Raw genomic sequence first — 16,283 nt, 5'->3', positions numbered from 1 at the left:
ATCACTGATGGAGTCTGGACTACTATGTGGACCAAACTCTTTAAACCCCTTCATTCTGCCTCTCATAGACAAACAGCAATCTTCCTTTACCATCAAGCCTTCTGGACTCCCACCAAAACAGCTAAAGTCATGAGATCCTCAGACAATCTATGCTGGACCTGCAAATCCTTTGAAGGATCCTTACGTCATATGCTATATGATTGCCCCCATTTGCAGATCTTCTGGACATCTATCTGGCAGATGATTACCAAAATTTTTGCTCTTAATGACCCCTTATCTTTTGATATCATAATTCAGGGATCCCTAGCTCTTTCCACACCTCTCTCTATGTATCATGACCGCCTTCTAACCCTTTTGTTATTTCTTGCTTTTCAAATAATATTACAAAATTGGAAAGACTTTACAAAAATTGACTTCAACCAATGGTGGAATTCTGTATGTCTCCATAATAAATACGAACGCCACATGGCGGATCGTTGTAACGCTTCGCTTTCCTATACTAAAACTTGGTCGATTATGCTAGACTTTTGTGGTATGGACCTTTGACTGTATACTTACTTGATCCTTTTGTCTTACTCATAGTGATCTTCAATATGTTTATTATGAGCACTAATTTGGTTGCTGTATTTACCGATTTGATAACTATATGATTGATTTCGTATGACTATAATCAGACATGTTTATTTCTGACATTGTACACACATGTCACACATCATTTCATATTTCTTATCTCTTTTATATTCACGCTCATTATTGATAGCTGTTGTATTCCTGTATACCTGTTGTATCGTATTATTGATTATTTTTTGTAACCCACTCTCCATTGTTATGCAATGTGATATATTTGCTGGTGTCCTTCTCTTTCGATTTCTTCCGTAGTTTTTCGGAAGCTTATCTTACTTTTCTGTAACTCTATTGTTTATAAAACCAATAAAATTACTGGAACTTAAAAAAAGAATGGAAATATTTATATCTGATACCATCAACAGATTAACAATTTAGCTTTAACTGACCATTTGAATGAAAACATTTCCCATTTATCTAAGGGGAAGCATTTAAAAAAAAGGCCTTAAGTGTCTTTTACTATATACAGTATATATTAGCCGGTATTCAGCCAACAGTGGACAGCATAGCTTTGTCATTCGGTGCTGGGCCCTTTTGAGCTTTGGCATCGAATTTCCAATTTTTTAAAACAGGCTAGCACATGACCAGTTAAGTTAATATTCAAACTTGACTAGTAATGGGTTAGTATATAAAGATAGAACAGCTATTTATGTGGTACTATATATGCACTAAACCTGACCAGTTAGAACTGAATATTGGGACCTAGCTGGACTCCATTCCCAGAATGCCTCCAACATAGCCAGTGAGGATAACTGGTTTAGTGGTGCTGAAAATGACTAGATAGCCTCAATCGAGTTAACCAGTCAACCAACTCACTTTGAATATTGGCTAGATAGCAGATAAACTTGTAACAGGGCACCTATATTATAGGTCAAGAAAGAACCTAGTTTTAGGTTTTTTTACAAAGACATATAGACACCTATGTGTCTTTAGAAAATACTAGTGCAAATCCTGCAAATTGTACCTGGATTGAAGGTATGGACATTACACCTGTATATACAGTACTATATGCAGATTCACTAAAATATGGGCATAAATTGTGACCCTACCCATGATCCAGCCAAACACCACCCCCGAGGATAGACACTATATAAGTATGAGCTTACCTATACCATACATACTTTTAGGCATGATTTAATTATATGAGCCTATGTATAATCATAAATTAACATTTTACATGCAAAAATGGTTTACAATATTGCTCTCCACAAGTGTAAAAACCGACTTCATCAGAAGCTTAAATATAAAGGACATTGCTACCCTTAACCACTTTTTATAACCTGCTTTCATTTATCATTTTTTATAAACTACCTTTCCAAAATATTTGGTCAAAGCACAGTACAACATAATCAAAATAATAATTGAACCATAGTGTAATCAAATAATTAAAAATATTAAAGCTTCTCACAAAATATACTGTAAATGTACTGATTAGGCAATAAAGCAAAAATGGCATTTAATCTGAACAAACTACACCAGTTATGAGGTTCTACAAGCAATAAAATATATGCATCAATCAAGTTAAATCAAGTCTCAAACTAATAAAGCCAGCGCGCAAAGGCTTAACTGAAGAGCCATATTTTTCTTGACATTCTCAAAGTAATATAACCTTCTCCAGATCAATTTTCCATGGCAGTGAATTCCACAGAGTTGAAGCAGCACAAGCCAATCCTCGGTGGACCTCTCCCCATCAGCCCAGTGTTGACCTCACCCAACCACCTAATTGGCTTGAAGTCCTTAGTCTTTTTTTGGCTACATGTATGTAGTAGTGCTTGGTGTTGTTGTCAGCTGCAGGTACTCCAGGGTGCCCCCGCGGTAACTGGCCACACGAATCAATTTGTGTTTGTTGTAGCCCTCGGCTTCTCTCTTTTCAAGAGACTGTGTTATCATTTCAGCAAAGTCATCTTGAAGGCGCTGCTGATTTTCCCTGAAATGAGAGGAGAGATGATGCTTAGTTGATGGGGATTATCTGCATGCTTCTATCACACACATTCTTCTGGGATGACAAAGTAGACCCAGTGGTGTTGGAGGCTTTTTTTGTTGTTTTTTTTAATGACCAAAGCCTTACTGGATTTGCTGTTTTCTTTATAAAGGTAATGTTAATAATAGGAAAATTACTATTTTAATGCTACCATTGAAACAAAGTTAAACAAAGAAACATGAACTTTTCATGATGCCTGCTTTCCCTCTTTGTTCTAGAATTTGCAAATGGTTAGTACAACTAAGAATCCCAAGTGAAGCAGAGAGAGAGCGTAAGCAATTTTGAGATCCCAGAGAGCGTTGGAGATTGAGGAAATGGAACTTTCCATCTTGGCCCTCTGTGATTGCTGACTCTGCCCCCTCACCCGGTATATTTGCCAGCCGTGCTTGTGAGTGAGAAGAGAGAGCATGAACATTTTTGAGATCCCGGAGAGTGTGGGAGATTGAGGAAGAGGAGCCTTCCATCTTGGCCCCCTTGTGACTACTGACTCCGCCCTCTCACCTGGTATATCTGCCAGCTGCACTTAGGCGTGCAGTCATTGGGATGTGTCCCTTCGAAGCACTTCAAATTAGTTCACAGGCTTAAGGAAAGTTTTTCTCTTTCTTCATTTTTTGTAATACGGGGGAAACGAAGGGGATATGTGAAGAGGTTAGCTGCCTCTACTCTGGTAGTTAAAGGACTGATGGACAAATTTGATTGGGGCTATTAAAACTGTGAGTACTCTCTCCCCTTTCTCTCTCTTTGGAAGGAGTATCTTTGAGTCCTGACACTAGAACCGGATCCACCTCTGCCTGCTCAAGATAATTCTCAGGTGGTGTCCATACCTAATGGGTTACAGGACAAGCCTGAACTAGTGCAAACTTCTGCTTTGGCCTCTTAAGGGTTGGATCACTGCTAAGTTAAAACCAGTCAGTTTTGATGCAGTTGAGAAGGTTTTAGTTCAAGATATTTCTGAGGGAAATATTTCCTTAAAAGATTTTTGGCAGGTGGTTACCTGGACTGAGAGTTTGCTTAAAGGGAAAATAGCACAATTATGTAATTTTTCTAATGAGGTTGTGTCTTCTATCTCTGTCCTACAAGATGTTACAAAAATGAAAGTTGTTAGTGAAGAGATGCAAAGTCAAGTGAAAACATTTCGAGCTGTTAATACTTCAGCTGTAAAAGATAGCTTGATTATGCAACATAAATTGGAGCAATTGGCAAACCAATTGCATGCTAATAATCTACATTTTTTTTGAATTTTCTTAATTTGCCATTACTTTCAGCAGAAATATTGCTGAGAAAATATTTAAGGGAAAGTTAAAAAATGGAAATATCTGAGTCAATTGCCTTCCAAAATGTTTTGTAACTGCCTTTATTGCTAGTAAGGTCAATTAAGGGAACAGTTAATAAGGGCCCAGCTCTAGACACTGGAGAACTCACCACTTTCTTGGAAGACACAAGATATAATTTCCACTCAGTCAACTTTGCTGGTAACCTTCTTATCAGAGAATGATAAATTTCTTGTTTTAAAGAATTACTTTAAATATAAAAGAGAAGTTTTCTGTAGGCAGCCGACTCAAATTTTTCTAGATGTCAAAAAGGGTAATTAAAATCAATTTGGTAAAAAAAAATAGATCTCTTTGGGCCCCTTTTATCAAGCTGTGGTAGAGCGTTTTAGCGCAGGGCAGTGAGATAAATGCTCTGACTCTCATTCAATTCCTATAAGCATCAGAGAACGTACCTCGCCAGCCCACACTAAAACGCTCTACCACTGTTTGATAAAAGGGAGCCTTTGTTAGGCCTCTTTTTATCAAGTTGCATAAGGGTTTTTTTAAATTGCAGACTGCTGTGGTAAAAGCTCTGACAATTACAGAATTCCTATGAGCTTCGGGGCTTTTACTGCAATGGGCTGCAATAAAAAACCCTTTTCACAGCTTGATAAAAGGGGAGCCTTAGTTAAGTATCTAACTTGAATTGCTGTTCAAATTTTATTATTATTAAGAGATGCTTTGCATTCTCTTCTTGATGTGAACGTCAGAAATAATTTCATTTTCTTGGTAATTCCTACGAAATTTGAATTTTCTGTATTTTATTTTTCTTTTCTTATATTGCATACTTGTTATGTATAATTAAAATATTGAAATAAAAAAAAGAGAATCCATGTGCAGCTTTCAAAAACTTGGGGCTCCTTTTATGAAGCCGCGTTAGCGGTTTAATGCGCGTAATAGTGCGTGCTAATTTGCCAGCTGTGTTAGCCACTACCACCTCCTCTTGAGCAGGCAGTAGTTTTTCGGCTAGCGCAGGGGTTAGCGCGCGCTAAAAAGCTGCGTGCAATAAAGCCACTAACGCAGCTTCGTAAAAGGAGCCCTTGATATCATCCAATGACAGGGCATGACAGGGCAGCATTCCAGAATACTTGACAGCACCACAAAGTACAGCAACATCCATAGGAGCCAGTGCAATGGGTGCTTGAGGACCCCCGATATTGAACAAACATCTTGACTGTGTATAGGGAGGAGTAATTTGCCATATTGGTTCATCATTTTTTTTCAGTGTACTTCTGCTTCTTAACTGCTCTGGTATATTTTGCCTCTCCTTTTGTTTGCTCATGTGTACCCATACAGATAGAGCATAGCTGCTTTGCTGCCACATAGTGTGTAATTGTACATTGACCTGCTAAAGTGCCGGCATTCTGTACATTTTGCACGCACACATGGTATGTAAATGCAGGTGCCCAGTTCTAGAATTGATCTCATTATTCCTGCAAGTCCCTGATCTTACAGTTTGAAATTCAGCAAACTGCCTCAGTTACCACTCTGTAAAGTGGATGAAATCTCTGAGACGTCGCCATAGGAGCCAATTTTTCAACCTGACTAGGGGTGCTAAACCCAACAGAAATTAGCATTTATTGGTCAACAATAAACCCGACATGCCCATGTTTTGGCAGTTGCCTACATCCGGGGTAGAATTTCTACAATTGTAAACAGCAACATAAAATATAAACTTGCATTAGTGGTAAAATAAGAACAGTAAATAAAAAGCATAACAATGAACAAATAAATTGTAAATATTTCTATGCAAATAATAAATAAAAATGGGATGGAAAGGCATACTGGGAAATCATTGTGAATCATATATATAATTAATGAATATTGTTCAGACTTTTCCATAATTTATTGTTAACTTGATACAAATTTAATTACAATATGTACTTAAGATAACTAGAACATAAAAACATTCATCATTAGAGCATCTGAATATTTCTATGTTGTGAACACAAGTGGTATTTTTATTTTTTTTTAGACTGTTGTCTTCTTTATCGTGTTAAGTTCTTTCTGTATATAAAGCTGGTATGTACATTTATCTGAGCAAGTGTGACAAACTGTTCTGACATCTAATGGCCACTTAGTCACATGACACATAAATACACTGCTTAAGGAAATCATTATTGATCTAATACAGTATATTCCCTTTCTACAACATTTGGGATTTTAACTTTACTGGAAAATCTGAACCTATCAATATGATAGACTGTTCTAGATGGTCTCTGGCAAATACAGTTCCAAGACATGGTCTGTATGAAATTAGTAGATAACTAGTTTGAAAATGGTCCTAAAATGCATGTAGTACAAGCGCCCTTCCCAGAAATAGCATCTTACACAGAAGGAGGTGACGGAAGGTCATGGTTTTGGTCCTCCAACCCTGTCATCCAATAGGTGAGTTCTGTTCCTTTGCCCTGGGATCAAGTAGGGAAGATAGAAAAAAAAGAAAAGTCAATACGGGTCAGTCAACATTTTGCAGTTTAGTCTGTGCAGGCAAATTGTTTCATCCTATCTATGGATCATTGCTTGCACTGCTACACATAATCAGTAAGCTGTAATATTCACTGTTTCATTAAGAATAAAAAGTACATGTGATATTGCTACTTCACCCACATAAAAAGCATGTCATGTCACACCTGAAAGTTTCTGCTATATCCAACAGCTATGACATGCCTATGAAATTCAGTACAATTTGAATCCGTAGCCTCAGCAGCCCCCCTCCGCCCTACACACACACACACACACACACACTTTTCTCATATATATTTCTTTTTTCTCCTGACTTCTCATCCAAACATAGGCTTTGATCCTGACCCATATGGATTACTGTACAATTATATATTTGGGATACTCTTGTCAACAACTGAAAACAATTGCATTCATCCAAAATACCACTGTTCATCTGATTTTTTCTTTGAAAAAGTCAGACAGTACCGTATATATTTGAATATAAACTGAGATTTTGGGGCCAAAAATGGGGGGTCTCAGTTTATATTTGGGTCAGTGCCCACCCACTCCCCTCCTGGACCTGTTTCAGGCCTCCACCGAACCTGCCGTAAGATTTGGTGGGCCAGCGGGGGGCCGGGACAGGAGGGATCTCTCCCTCCAACTATAACAAACTCTCACCTCCCTCCCACATCCTTGATTAGTAAAAGAACGTACCTTTAAAATCCCTGGTGGTCTAGTGAACTGGGGCAGGAGCAATCTTCCTAAGCAGAGCTGCTATCTAAATGGCTGCCGCGAGTTCTTGTGGCAACATCGTGAGTTCCACTATCTCATGAGGTTGCCGCAAGAGCTTGCAGCAGCCATTCAGATAGTGGCTCTGCATGGGGCAGGAAAATAGGAAGATTACTCCTGCTCCAGTTCACCACTGGACCACAGGGATTTTAAAGGTATACTTTTTATTAATTGGGGAGACGAGAGGGAGGTGAGAGTTGTTAGACTTGGCCGGGACAGGAGATGAGAGGGATCTCTCCTGTCCCAGACCACCACTGGACCACCAGGGCTTATGACAGGCCTGGTGAAGGCCTGCAAGTCATTGGAAGAGAGGAGGGACAGGGTGCATAGTCTTGCAGGGCAGGGAGGGTGGGGTGTTGGATGCAGAGCCTGGCAGGGCAGGGTACTTGAATATAAATCCCCTGGTATATATTTGAGTCAACCTTTTTTCCTCCTTTTTTCGGGCAAAAAAAGGTTACCTCAGTTTATATGTGAGTTGGTTTATACATTAGTATATAGGTATATCAGCCTACTTTATCCATCTCCACAGATCAGGTGATACTGGAAGCCGTGGAAGGAGATCAGCGCTCCAAGTAAGCAAGTGTAGATTGAGAAAAAGAGCAGCCCCAGGACAAAGCATTGAGGCACACCAATCAATAGTGGGAAGGCTGTGGAGGAGGAACCACCATTGCATACACTGAAGGTGCGATGGGAGAGATAGAACAAAACCAGGAGAGGACAGAACCCTGGAATCCCAACAAGGACAGCGTATCAAGGAACAGGCAATGATCAACAGGCTATACGTGGGAAACAAAGATGGGAAACTGACAGGGTTGACAGTCAGTCTAGACAAGGTATGCCGGCAGATTGATAGGCTTAAAAATGATAAATCCCCAGGACCATATGGCATCCTTCCAAGGGTAATCAAGGAACTGAAAGGGACTATAGCTGAACTGCTTCAACTGATAGCCAATCTGTCGATCAAATCGGGAAGGGTTCCGGAAGACTGGAAGGTGGCGAATATTACACCGATCTTCAAGAAAGGTTCAAGGGGTCATCCAGGAAACTACAGACCGGTGAGTCTGACCTCAGTACCAGGAAAGATGGTAGAAGCGCTGATAAAGGACCGCATCATTGAGCACCTTGACGGACACAATCTGATGAGGACCAGCCAGCATGGAATCAGCAGAGGAAGATCTTGCTTGACAAACTTGCTATACTTCTTCAAGGGAGTAAACAGGCGGATAGACAAGGATGACCTGGTCAACATTGTATATCTGGATTTTCAGAAGGCTTTCGACAAGGTTCTGCATGAATGACTACTTCGAAAAATTGCAAGCCATGGAATCGAGGGTGAAATACTCATGTGGACTAAAAATTGGCTAGCGGATAGGAAACAGAGAGTGGGAGTAAATGGACAGTACTCGGACTGGAAAAGCGTCACCAGTAGAGTGCCGCAGGGTTCGGTGCTTGGACCTGTGCTCTTCAACATATTTATAAATGATCTGGAAATTGGTACAACGAGTGAGGTGATTAAATTTGCAGACGATATGAAGTTATTCAGAATAGTGAAGACGCGGGAAAATTGCGAACATCTGCAACGTGACATAAACACGCTCGAGAAATGGGCCGTGACATGGCAGATGAGGTTCAATGTGGATAAGTGTAAGGTGATGCATGTCGGTAACAAAAATCTTATACATGAATACAGGATGTCCAGGGCAGTACTTGGAGAGACCCCCCAGGAAAGAGACTTGTGAATACTAGTTGACAAATCGATGAAGCTGTCCGCGCAATGTGCGGCAGTGGTGAAAAAGGCGAACAGAATGCTAGGAATGATTAAGAAGGAGATCACAAACAGATTGGAGAAGGTTATCATGCCGCTATATCGGGCCATGGTACACCCTCACCTGGATTACTGTGTCCTGGAATACTGGTCGCCGTACATGAAGAAAGAGCAACTAAAATGGTTAAGGGGCTGTAGGAGTTGCCGTACAGTGAGAGATTAGAGAAACTGGACCTCTTCTCCCTTGAAAAGAGGAGACTGAGAGGGGACATAATAGAAACATTCAAGATACTGAAGGGAATAGACTTGTTGATAAACATAGGTTGTTCACCCTCTCCAAGGTAGGGAGAACGAGAGGGCACTCTCTAAAGTTAAAAGGGGACAGATTCCGTACAAACATAAGGAAGTTCTTCTTCACCCAGAGAGTGGTGGAAAACTGGAATGCTCTTCCGGAGGCTGTTATAGGGGAAACACCCTCCAGGGATTCAAGACAAAGTTAGACAAGTTTCTGCTAAACCAGAATGTATACAGGTAGGGCTGGTCTCAGAGCACTGATCTTTGACCTGGGGGTCACCGCAGGAGCGGACTGCTGGGCACAATGGACCACTGGTGTGACCCAGCAGCGGCAACTTCTTATGTTCTTAACAGTATCAAAGGCGGCAGACAGATCAAGAAGTATGAGGATGGAGTAGAGGCCTTTGGATCTGGCAAGAACAGGCCATTGAAAACTTTAGTAAGGGCAAATTCCGTGGAATGCAGTGGGCGAAAAACTGACTGAAGTGGATCCAGAATATCATGGGATGAGAAGAAGTCCAGGCAATGGCAGTGAACAGCACGTTCAAGTAACTTAGATAAGAAGGGGAGGAGGGAGATGGGGCGATAGTTGGAGAGACACATGGGCATGTTTGAAGGCATCAGGGACAGTTACAGTAGAGAGTGATAGGTTGAGGATGTGACAGATAGGAGAGATGACAGAGGGCAAGATAGCACAGAATAGGTGAGTGGGTTTGGAGGATGAGAGAAGATGTGTGGTTTCCTTCTCAGTGATCTCAAAGAAAGAGGAGAGGGTACACTTGGAATACGTTTTTTTGTAATTGCATTTTACTTGTTCAGGTATATTAAGTATTTTTTTTTTCTTTTGTGTGTGTTTTAAATACAAAGTTTAAAAATCAATGAGTAGTGGAGTTGAATTACATGGTGGTGAAATAGGTCACAGGTAGGACAGTGGCAAATTATGATCTGTGATTTACATACCTGTATGTATATTATATATGTTAGTTGTTATCCACTTTAAACTTTGGAAATAGAAGGCTAAAAATTGTTTAAATATATAAACCGAATGTACATATGGCAATGTTTATGTCCCTTTTTAAAACTGTCTACCCTAGTAACATTGTTGCCCACCCTGCCTCATTCCTTTTGCCTCAACAAACAAGAGTCACCAACTATTCGCATCTGGAGTACTGCGTCCAATATTGGTCGCCGTACTTTAAGAAGGATATGGCGATACTCAAGAGGGTTCAGAGGAGAGCGACACATCTGATAAAAGGTATGGAAAACCTTTCATACGCTGAGAGATTGGAAAAACTGGGTCTCTTTTCCTTGGAGAAGAGGAGACTTAGAAGGGATATGATAGAGACTTACAAGATCATGAAGGGCATAGAGAGAGTAGAGAGGGACAGATTCTTCAAACTTTCGAAAAATAAAAGAACAACAGGGCATTCGGAAAAGTTGAAAGGGGACAGATTCAAAACGAATGCTAGGAAGTTCTTCTTTACCCAACGTGTGGTGGACACCTGGAATGAGCTTCCAGAGGGCGTAATAGGGCAGAGTATGGTACTGGGGTTCAAGAAAGGATTGGACAATTTCCTGCTGGAAAAGGGGATAGAGGGGTACAGATAGAGGATTACTGCACAGGTCCTGGACCGCGTGAGTGGACTGCTGGGCACGATGGACCTCAGGTCTGATCCAGCAGAGGCATTGCTTATGTTCTTATGCTTATGTTCTTATGTTCTAAGCCTAAAATGGATTTTTGTCATCACACCAATCCCAAGAACCAGGTGTTATTACCTTTAGGTGGGTTTCTCCTCTCACTTCATACTGGAAACGGCAGTCTGTTCGCTTTAGAATGTCAATGGTTGACCTATTTACATGGATCCGCAAAGCTAGATAGGAAAAAACATAGTTTAAATGTTCCAGTCATTTTTAACGTGGTGCAAAATTACAGATAATCATAATATCCTGGTTCCATTCAAAGACAACCCATAAAAATACAAAGCCAGTTAAAGTGAAAGATATTCTACTCACTTAAAAAAGTAAACTATGAAAATCAATAAGGCACCAGAGGGAGATGAAATTCAACCAAAAGTACTATGGGAAAAGAGTGAAATGATTGCTCAGCCTTTGTTCTTATTCCCCTGGAATCTATAAAGGTCATCCAAATTTGGGTGCCCAAAATTGGGCATGGATTCTAGATCTGCGTGCAAAATAATCAGTGAATAATCTTCAATGATTTAATTATGACGTTAACAAGCCCTTTATTGATACTAATTATGATTTCCAGGAGGATCTGGCTGCACACTATTCTATAACAATGGGCAGCTAAATTGGAACTTGTGCAACTGATAAGGAGTGTGGCCAGGGGAGGGGCATGGACAGGTCAGGGGTGTTCACCAGATTTAGGTGCGGTGTTATCGACAGGGGTGCAGCCAGTCCTGCCAGTTTGGATGGGCCCAGATTTAATCTGGGTGAGCTTCTAATATAAATGGAGATATTGCACATGTGAAGGGCAATTTTATAAACCATTTTCACAAGTAAAATGCATGGAGATGTGCTCTTAGAAAATTAGGTCATGCCTTAAAGTGTGAATGGTGTAAGCCAGTGGTTCCCAAACCTGTCCTGGGGGACCCCCAGCCAGTCAGGTTTTCCAGATATCCCTAATGAATATGCATGAGAGAGATTTGCATATAATGGAAGTGACAGATATGCAAATCTCTCTCATGCATATTCATTAGGGATATCTGGAAAACCTGACTGGCTGGGGGTCCCCCAGGACAGGTTTGGGAACCACTGGTGTAAGCTATTGTGCAGTTGGTGTGCTTAGGTGCAGAGTTCCGGTGGAGCACCTAAGGGCTGATCTTGGACAGGTACTGCTTCCAGAATCATGGCTATCACAGACCTTAGGCACCTTAAATGCAGGCCAGAGTTTTAAAGGCCTACATTACCTAATTCTGGTGCCACCCTTAAGCATGCCTACTTTCATATTAGGTGTCCCTGGGCATTGCTATGTGCCAGGGACCTAGGCGCCAGTCATGGAAGATGCCCAAAGCTGCCTATTTTTTTATATGTTATTTGTTTTGTAATAGGCTTTTAATGGCGCGTTCAATTATCACGCCACTTAAGGCCGATTAAAAACAATTAAGTTAGGCGCCGGTAGACATGCTTCAGTTGCCTACTGCTGCCTATCTTTAGGCGGCCCTTACAGAATTTCCTCCCTACTGTATGGAGGTACATTCACACCTGCTCTTGTGCAGCAGTAAAGTCCATGCAGTCAACCTAGGCACAGTTTCTGAAAATTTTTTATTTTTTTTTGTAAATCTTTATTCATTTTAAAGCCAAAAATAAGTGCAACATATTATACAATCATTTACACCAGTGGTTCCCAAACCTGTCCTGGGGGACCCCCAGCCAGTCAGGTTTTCAAGATATCCCTAATGAAAATGCATGAGAGAGATTTGCATACCTGTCACTTCCATTATATGAATAATATATAAAAAAATAATATATCCATACCATCCAACTACCGTCCAATAGCAAATATCCCTCTCCTCACCAAACTGCTCGAGTCTATCATATCTACCCAGCTCTCTTCCTACTTAGAAAGATTCTCCATCCTCTTACCTTACCAATATGGCTTCAGACCCAACTTCTGCACTGAATCCCTATTGGCCTCTCTAATCTCTAAGGTTCAGCAACTGCATTCTCGTAACAAGTTTGCTGTCCTTCTACAATTCGACCTCTCCGCAGCTTTTGATGTTGTCCACCACGACATTCTAATTTTCCAACTCTCTGAGATAGGCATTAGCTCCATAGTTCTTGATTGGTTCTCCAAATTCTTGCGCTCCCGTTCTTACATGGTTAACATGAGCGGCACCTCATCCTCCCCCTGGACCCCGACTTGTGGTGTCCCACAAGGCTCACCCCTCTCCCCAATCCTCTTTAACATTTACATGTCCTCCCTGAAACTACTCCAACTATCCCCCCTTGAAACTCTTTACACTTACGCTGATGACATCCTCATCCTCCTTGAGACCGACTCGAACCTCACTAACCTCTCCACGAACATATCCTCATGCATAAAGAACCTCCAATCCTGGGCATTCACAATGCATATGAAACTAAACGAGTCCAAAACAAAACTCCTTTGGCTCGGCCAAAAATTAGACCATCTACCTTCCTCCATCCCATTGTCCACCGGCCCCCCATTACAGCTCGAGTTCTCAAGCAAAGTTCTGGGTGTCACCTTAGACTCTTCTCTATCCTTCAACGAACATCTCCAATCCCTGGTGAAGAAATGCTTCTTCAGCCTTCACATGCTAAGGAAAGTCAGACCCTATTTTCACCAAAAACACTTCGCAGTCCTAGTACAATCCATCATCCTCTCCAGATTGGATTATTGCAATTCTATCTACCTCAGCCTAACCAAGAAAAGCCTCCACAGACTTCAGCGGATTCAGAACGCCGCAGCTAAGCTTGTTTTCGCGAAAAGCAAATTTGATCACGTCTCACCACTCCTGTCTAAGCTCCATTGGCTCCCAGTAATCCCAGGATCCACTTCAAATGTGCGTGTCTGGCCTACAAGATCCTACATGGCATCCTTCCTGCCGTTATCCCTCTATCCTGGAACTCCCCAACCCCTACTTCCTCCAGATCCTCCCAAATTTTTAAACTATCCTTCCCTTCCATAAAAGGTATTTCCCATGTAGGCAAACTTGGGTCATCCCTCCCCTTTAGAATCACTGAGATCTGGAATAACCTCACCTCCCCTCTCTGAACCTCAAGCTCCCTCCAACTCTTCCGCAAACACCTAAAAACCTGGCTATTCTCAAAACTGTAACACTTCCCCCCTCTTAGGCCTCTCACCTTCCCCCTTTACACCTAACTCTTTAATCTCTCCACTGTAGTTCCTCTCTCATCTTTCTTCTTGTAAACCGTGCCGAGCTCCGCATTTGTGGAGATGGTGCGGTATATAAACCCAAGGTTTAGTTTAGTTTAGGTTTGTTATTCATTATCATTTATGGTTTCTATGAGATCTTTATGTTAATGCCTTAGGACCCTTGAGGAAGGTGTTTTGCTGAAACATAGCCCGTGTTGGGTCCGTTTCCATACCAGTGAGGATAATGTTTTTAGGTTTTTTGAAGAAATAAAACAAAGATTTTTGAACATTGTTTGTTTCCACAGCTTTGTTTTTGTATATAATAGTTTAGAGCAAGATGTATATAAATCCATATTGGTGTCAATTAGCACCCTCTTGTTGGCACTAATTGGTTCGTTAGCTAATTTAGTTGGGGAGGGGAATAAGTCTTGGATCAGTGCCCAAATACCACTGTCCAATTTTGGGGCACTGTACAGTATATACAGTAGAATTCAAGGAATAGTCAAAAAATCCCAGATCAGATTAGATAACTTCCCCCAGTCACTTAGGGGCCCTTTTACTAAAATGTTTTAGGATGTTAACTTACTAACCAGTATTGTTAGGGTTAGTAGACAAGAGAAGAGAAACCAAACCTTCACAGATTAATCAATGACTCAAATAGTGCACTCATTATGTACAAACAAAGAGTTCATGTTTCTCTTTAGCCGGACCATTGATGTGGAATGCTGTGTCCAGAACGTTATGATTTTGGTGGAAATCTTATGTAATTTAGGAAGTTGCTTATAACCCATCTGTTTGTCCTAGCTTTCTGTAAGTGAATATAAAACTTCTTTTGGGTTATGTTTTTACTGGAAAGCTGTGTACTAAATTGAAGAATGATGATAATTGCTCAGACGTAGTCCTGCTGAAGAGGTGATGATATAATATTGTGACTTTGTATTTTCCTCTACCTGATGCATGTCTCCTTTTAAATTGTTCATTTTATTATGTATGGAAATTGTGAGCTGCCTTGGATAAAGGCGGATTAAAAATGTTTTAAATATAAAAAAAAAAAAAAAAGCAAACCAGTAGTGGTCACAACACTCTATTATTCCAACAAAGAATGGACTCAGGTTCAACACAAATTATGTTTCAGCTTAAAAAAAAAAAGCCTGCTTTTCAGGAGTCTAAATATTATATCCAAATCAGAGTGTCCTCGAAGATAATGTCAGCTATATGCAAACATAACAAGAAGGGGATTTGATAAGAAGAGAAGAAAGAATGCTGATAGAAGACATGAGCCTGATGGAAGAAGAGGTGAGGAGGGGGAGGAGGCACTGATGGGGAAGGGAAAGCCCAAGCAGGACAGCCAAAAATGTCATATGGCTAGAAGATAATGATGTATGTGTGGCTTCACTGGCCAGAAGCACCTCCATCATAAAAGGGGATGTATAATGTTCTAGTTAATATACTCTATAAAAATATTCTAGAAATTACTTTTGCATAATTTTGAAGTACTATATTTGGTGTATGATTCCCAGGGCTATAATCAATAACCTTCCTGTGCCTTCTTGCCCTACACTGGTCTACCATAAAGACCTGTTAGGCAACTAGAAGAAGCTTAGATGATAGCCCACACATAACCGAATTATATGGATCCATTACTGAATAAGTTGGAACAGTGACTTTAAAGAAAAACTTTTTACAAAAGCTGGTTGTTTCATTGGGTAGTTGCTTAGAGTACCAAATTTGAAAAGAGGCAAAAGTGGCATACCAGAAGTGCACCAGTGGCCCTGAATTAAAACAGGCCCACTGGTGGGGTTCTGGTACGGCTGCTACTCTGTTCCCAAGCCAGCCTGGCAGAGCACTTTCCCCCAGTGACCCACTGCTTGCAGCCATGAACAAATTATTGAGATAGCAGCACTTTTCTAACTCACTGCTGTGTCACACAGTTGTGTCTACAGCTGCCCAAACTACATTCCTCCTCCCACCATCTCCTTGCCTGGACACCTGTTACACCGAGAATAGAGACTCTGCCACCAGAGCCATTGATAGCTGATCTCTGCTCCAGATAGCTCTTCAAGGGTTAAAAAAAACCCAACCCTCTGTGACCCTCTACCACCATGTGATTAGATCTCCTAAGGCTAATAAATCCCCACCCACACTTTTCATCCTAGGTGCTACAGTTGCTGTAGGCAGGTTACTCAAGGGAGACCTGTGGAGTGCATAGCTAAAGGT

At 40.9% G+C, this 16,283-nt stretch overlaps 1 protein-coding gene across 1 annotated transcript in view; it reads right to left on the bottom strand.

The window, feature by feature from the left end:
* Positions 1 to 1,756: 1,756 nt before the first annotated feature.
* Positions 1,757 to 16,283, bottom strand: part of GUCY2C (guanylate cyclase 2C) — a 203,328-nt gene continuing 188,801 nt past the window's right edge. The window contains exons 25-27 of the mRNA XM_033932825.1: positions 10,982 to 11,076; positions 6,247 to 6,323; positions 1,757 to 2,551 (exon numbers count right to left, since the gene is read on the bottom strand). Coding sequence (XP_033788716.1) covers positions 2,377 to 2,551; positions 6,247 to 6,323; positions 10,982 to 11,076 — 347 coding nt within the window. The 3' untranslated portion in view covers positions 1,757 to 2,376. The remainder of the gene's footprint in view (positions 2,552 to 6,246; positions 6,324 to 10,981; positions 11,077 to 16,283) is intronic.

This window comes from Geotrypetes seraphini, chromosome 2 (assembly GCF_902459505.1).
Source record: "Geotrypetes seraphini chromosome 2, aGeoSer1.1, whole genome shotgun sequence".
NCBI classification, from domain to species: Eukaryota; Metazoa; Chordata; class Amphibia; order Gymnophiona; family Dermophiidae; genus Geotrypetes; species Geotrypetes seraphini.
The sequence above is the reverse complement of the archived record's forward strand: the minus strand, read 5'-3'. Positions and strand labels throughout refer to the sequence as shown.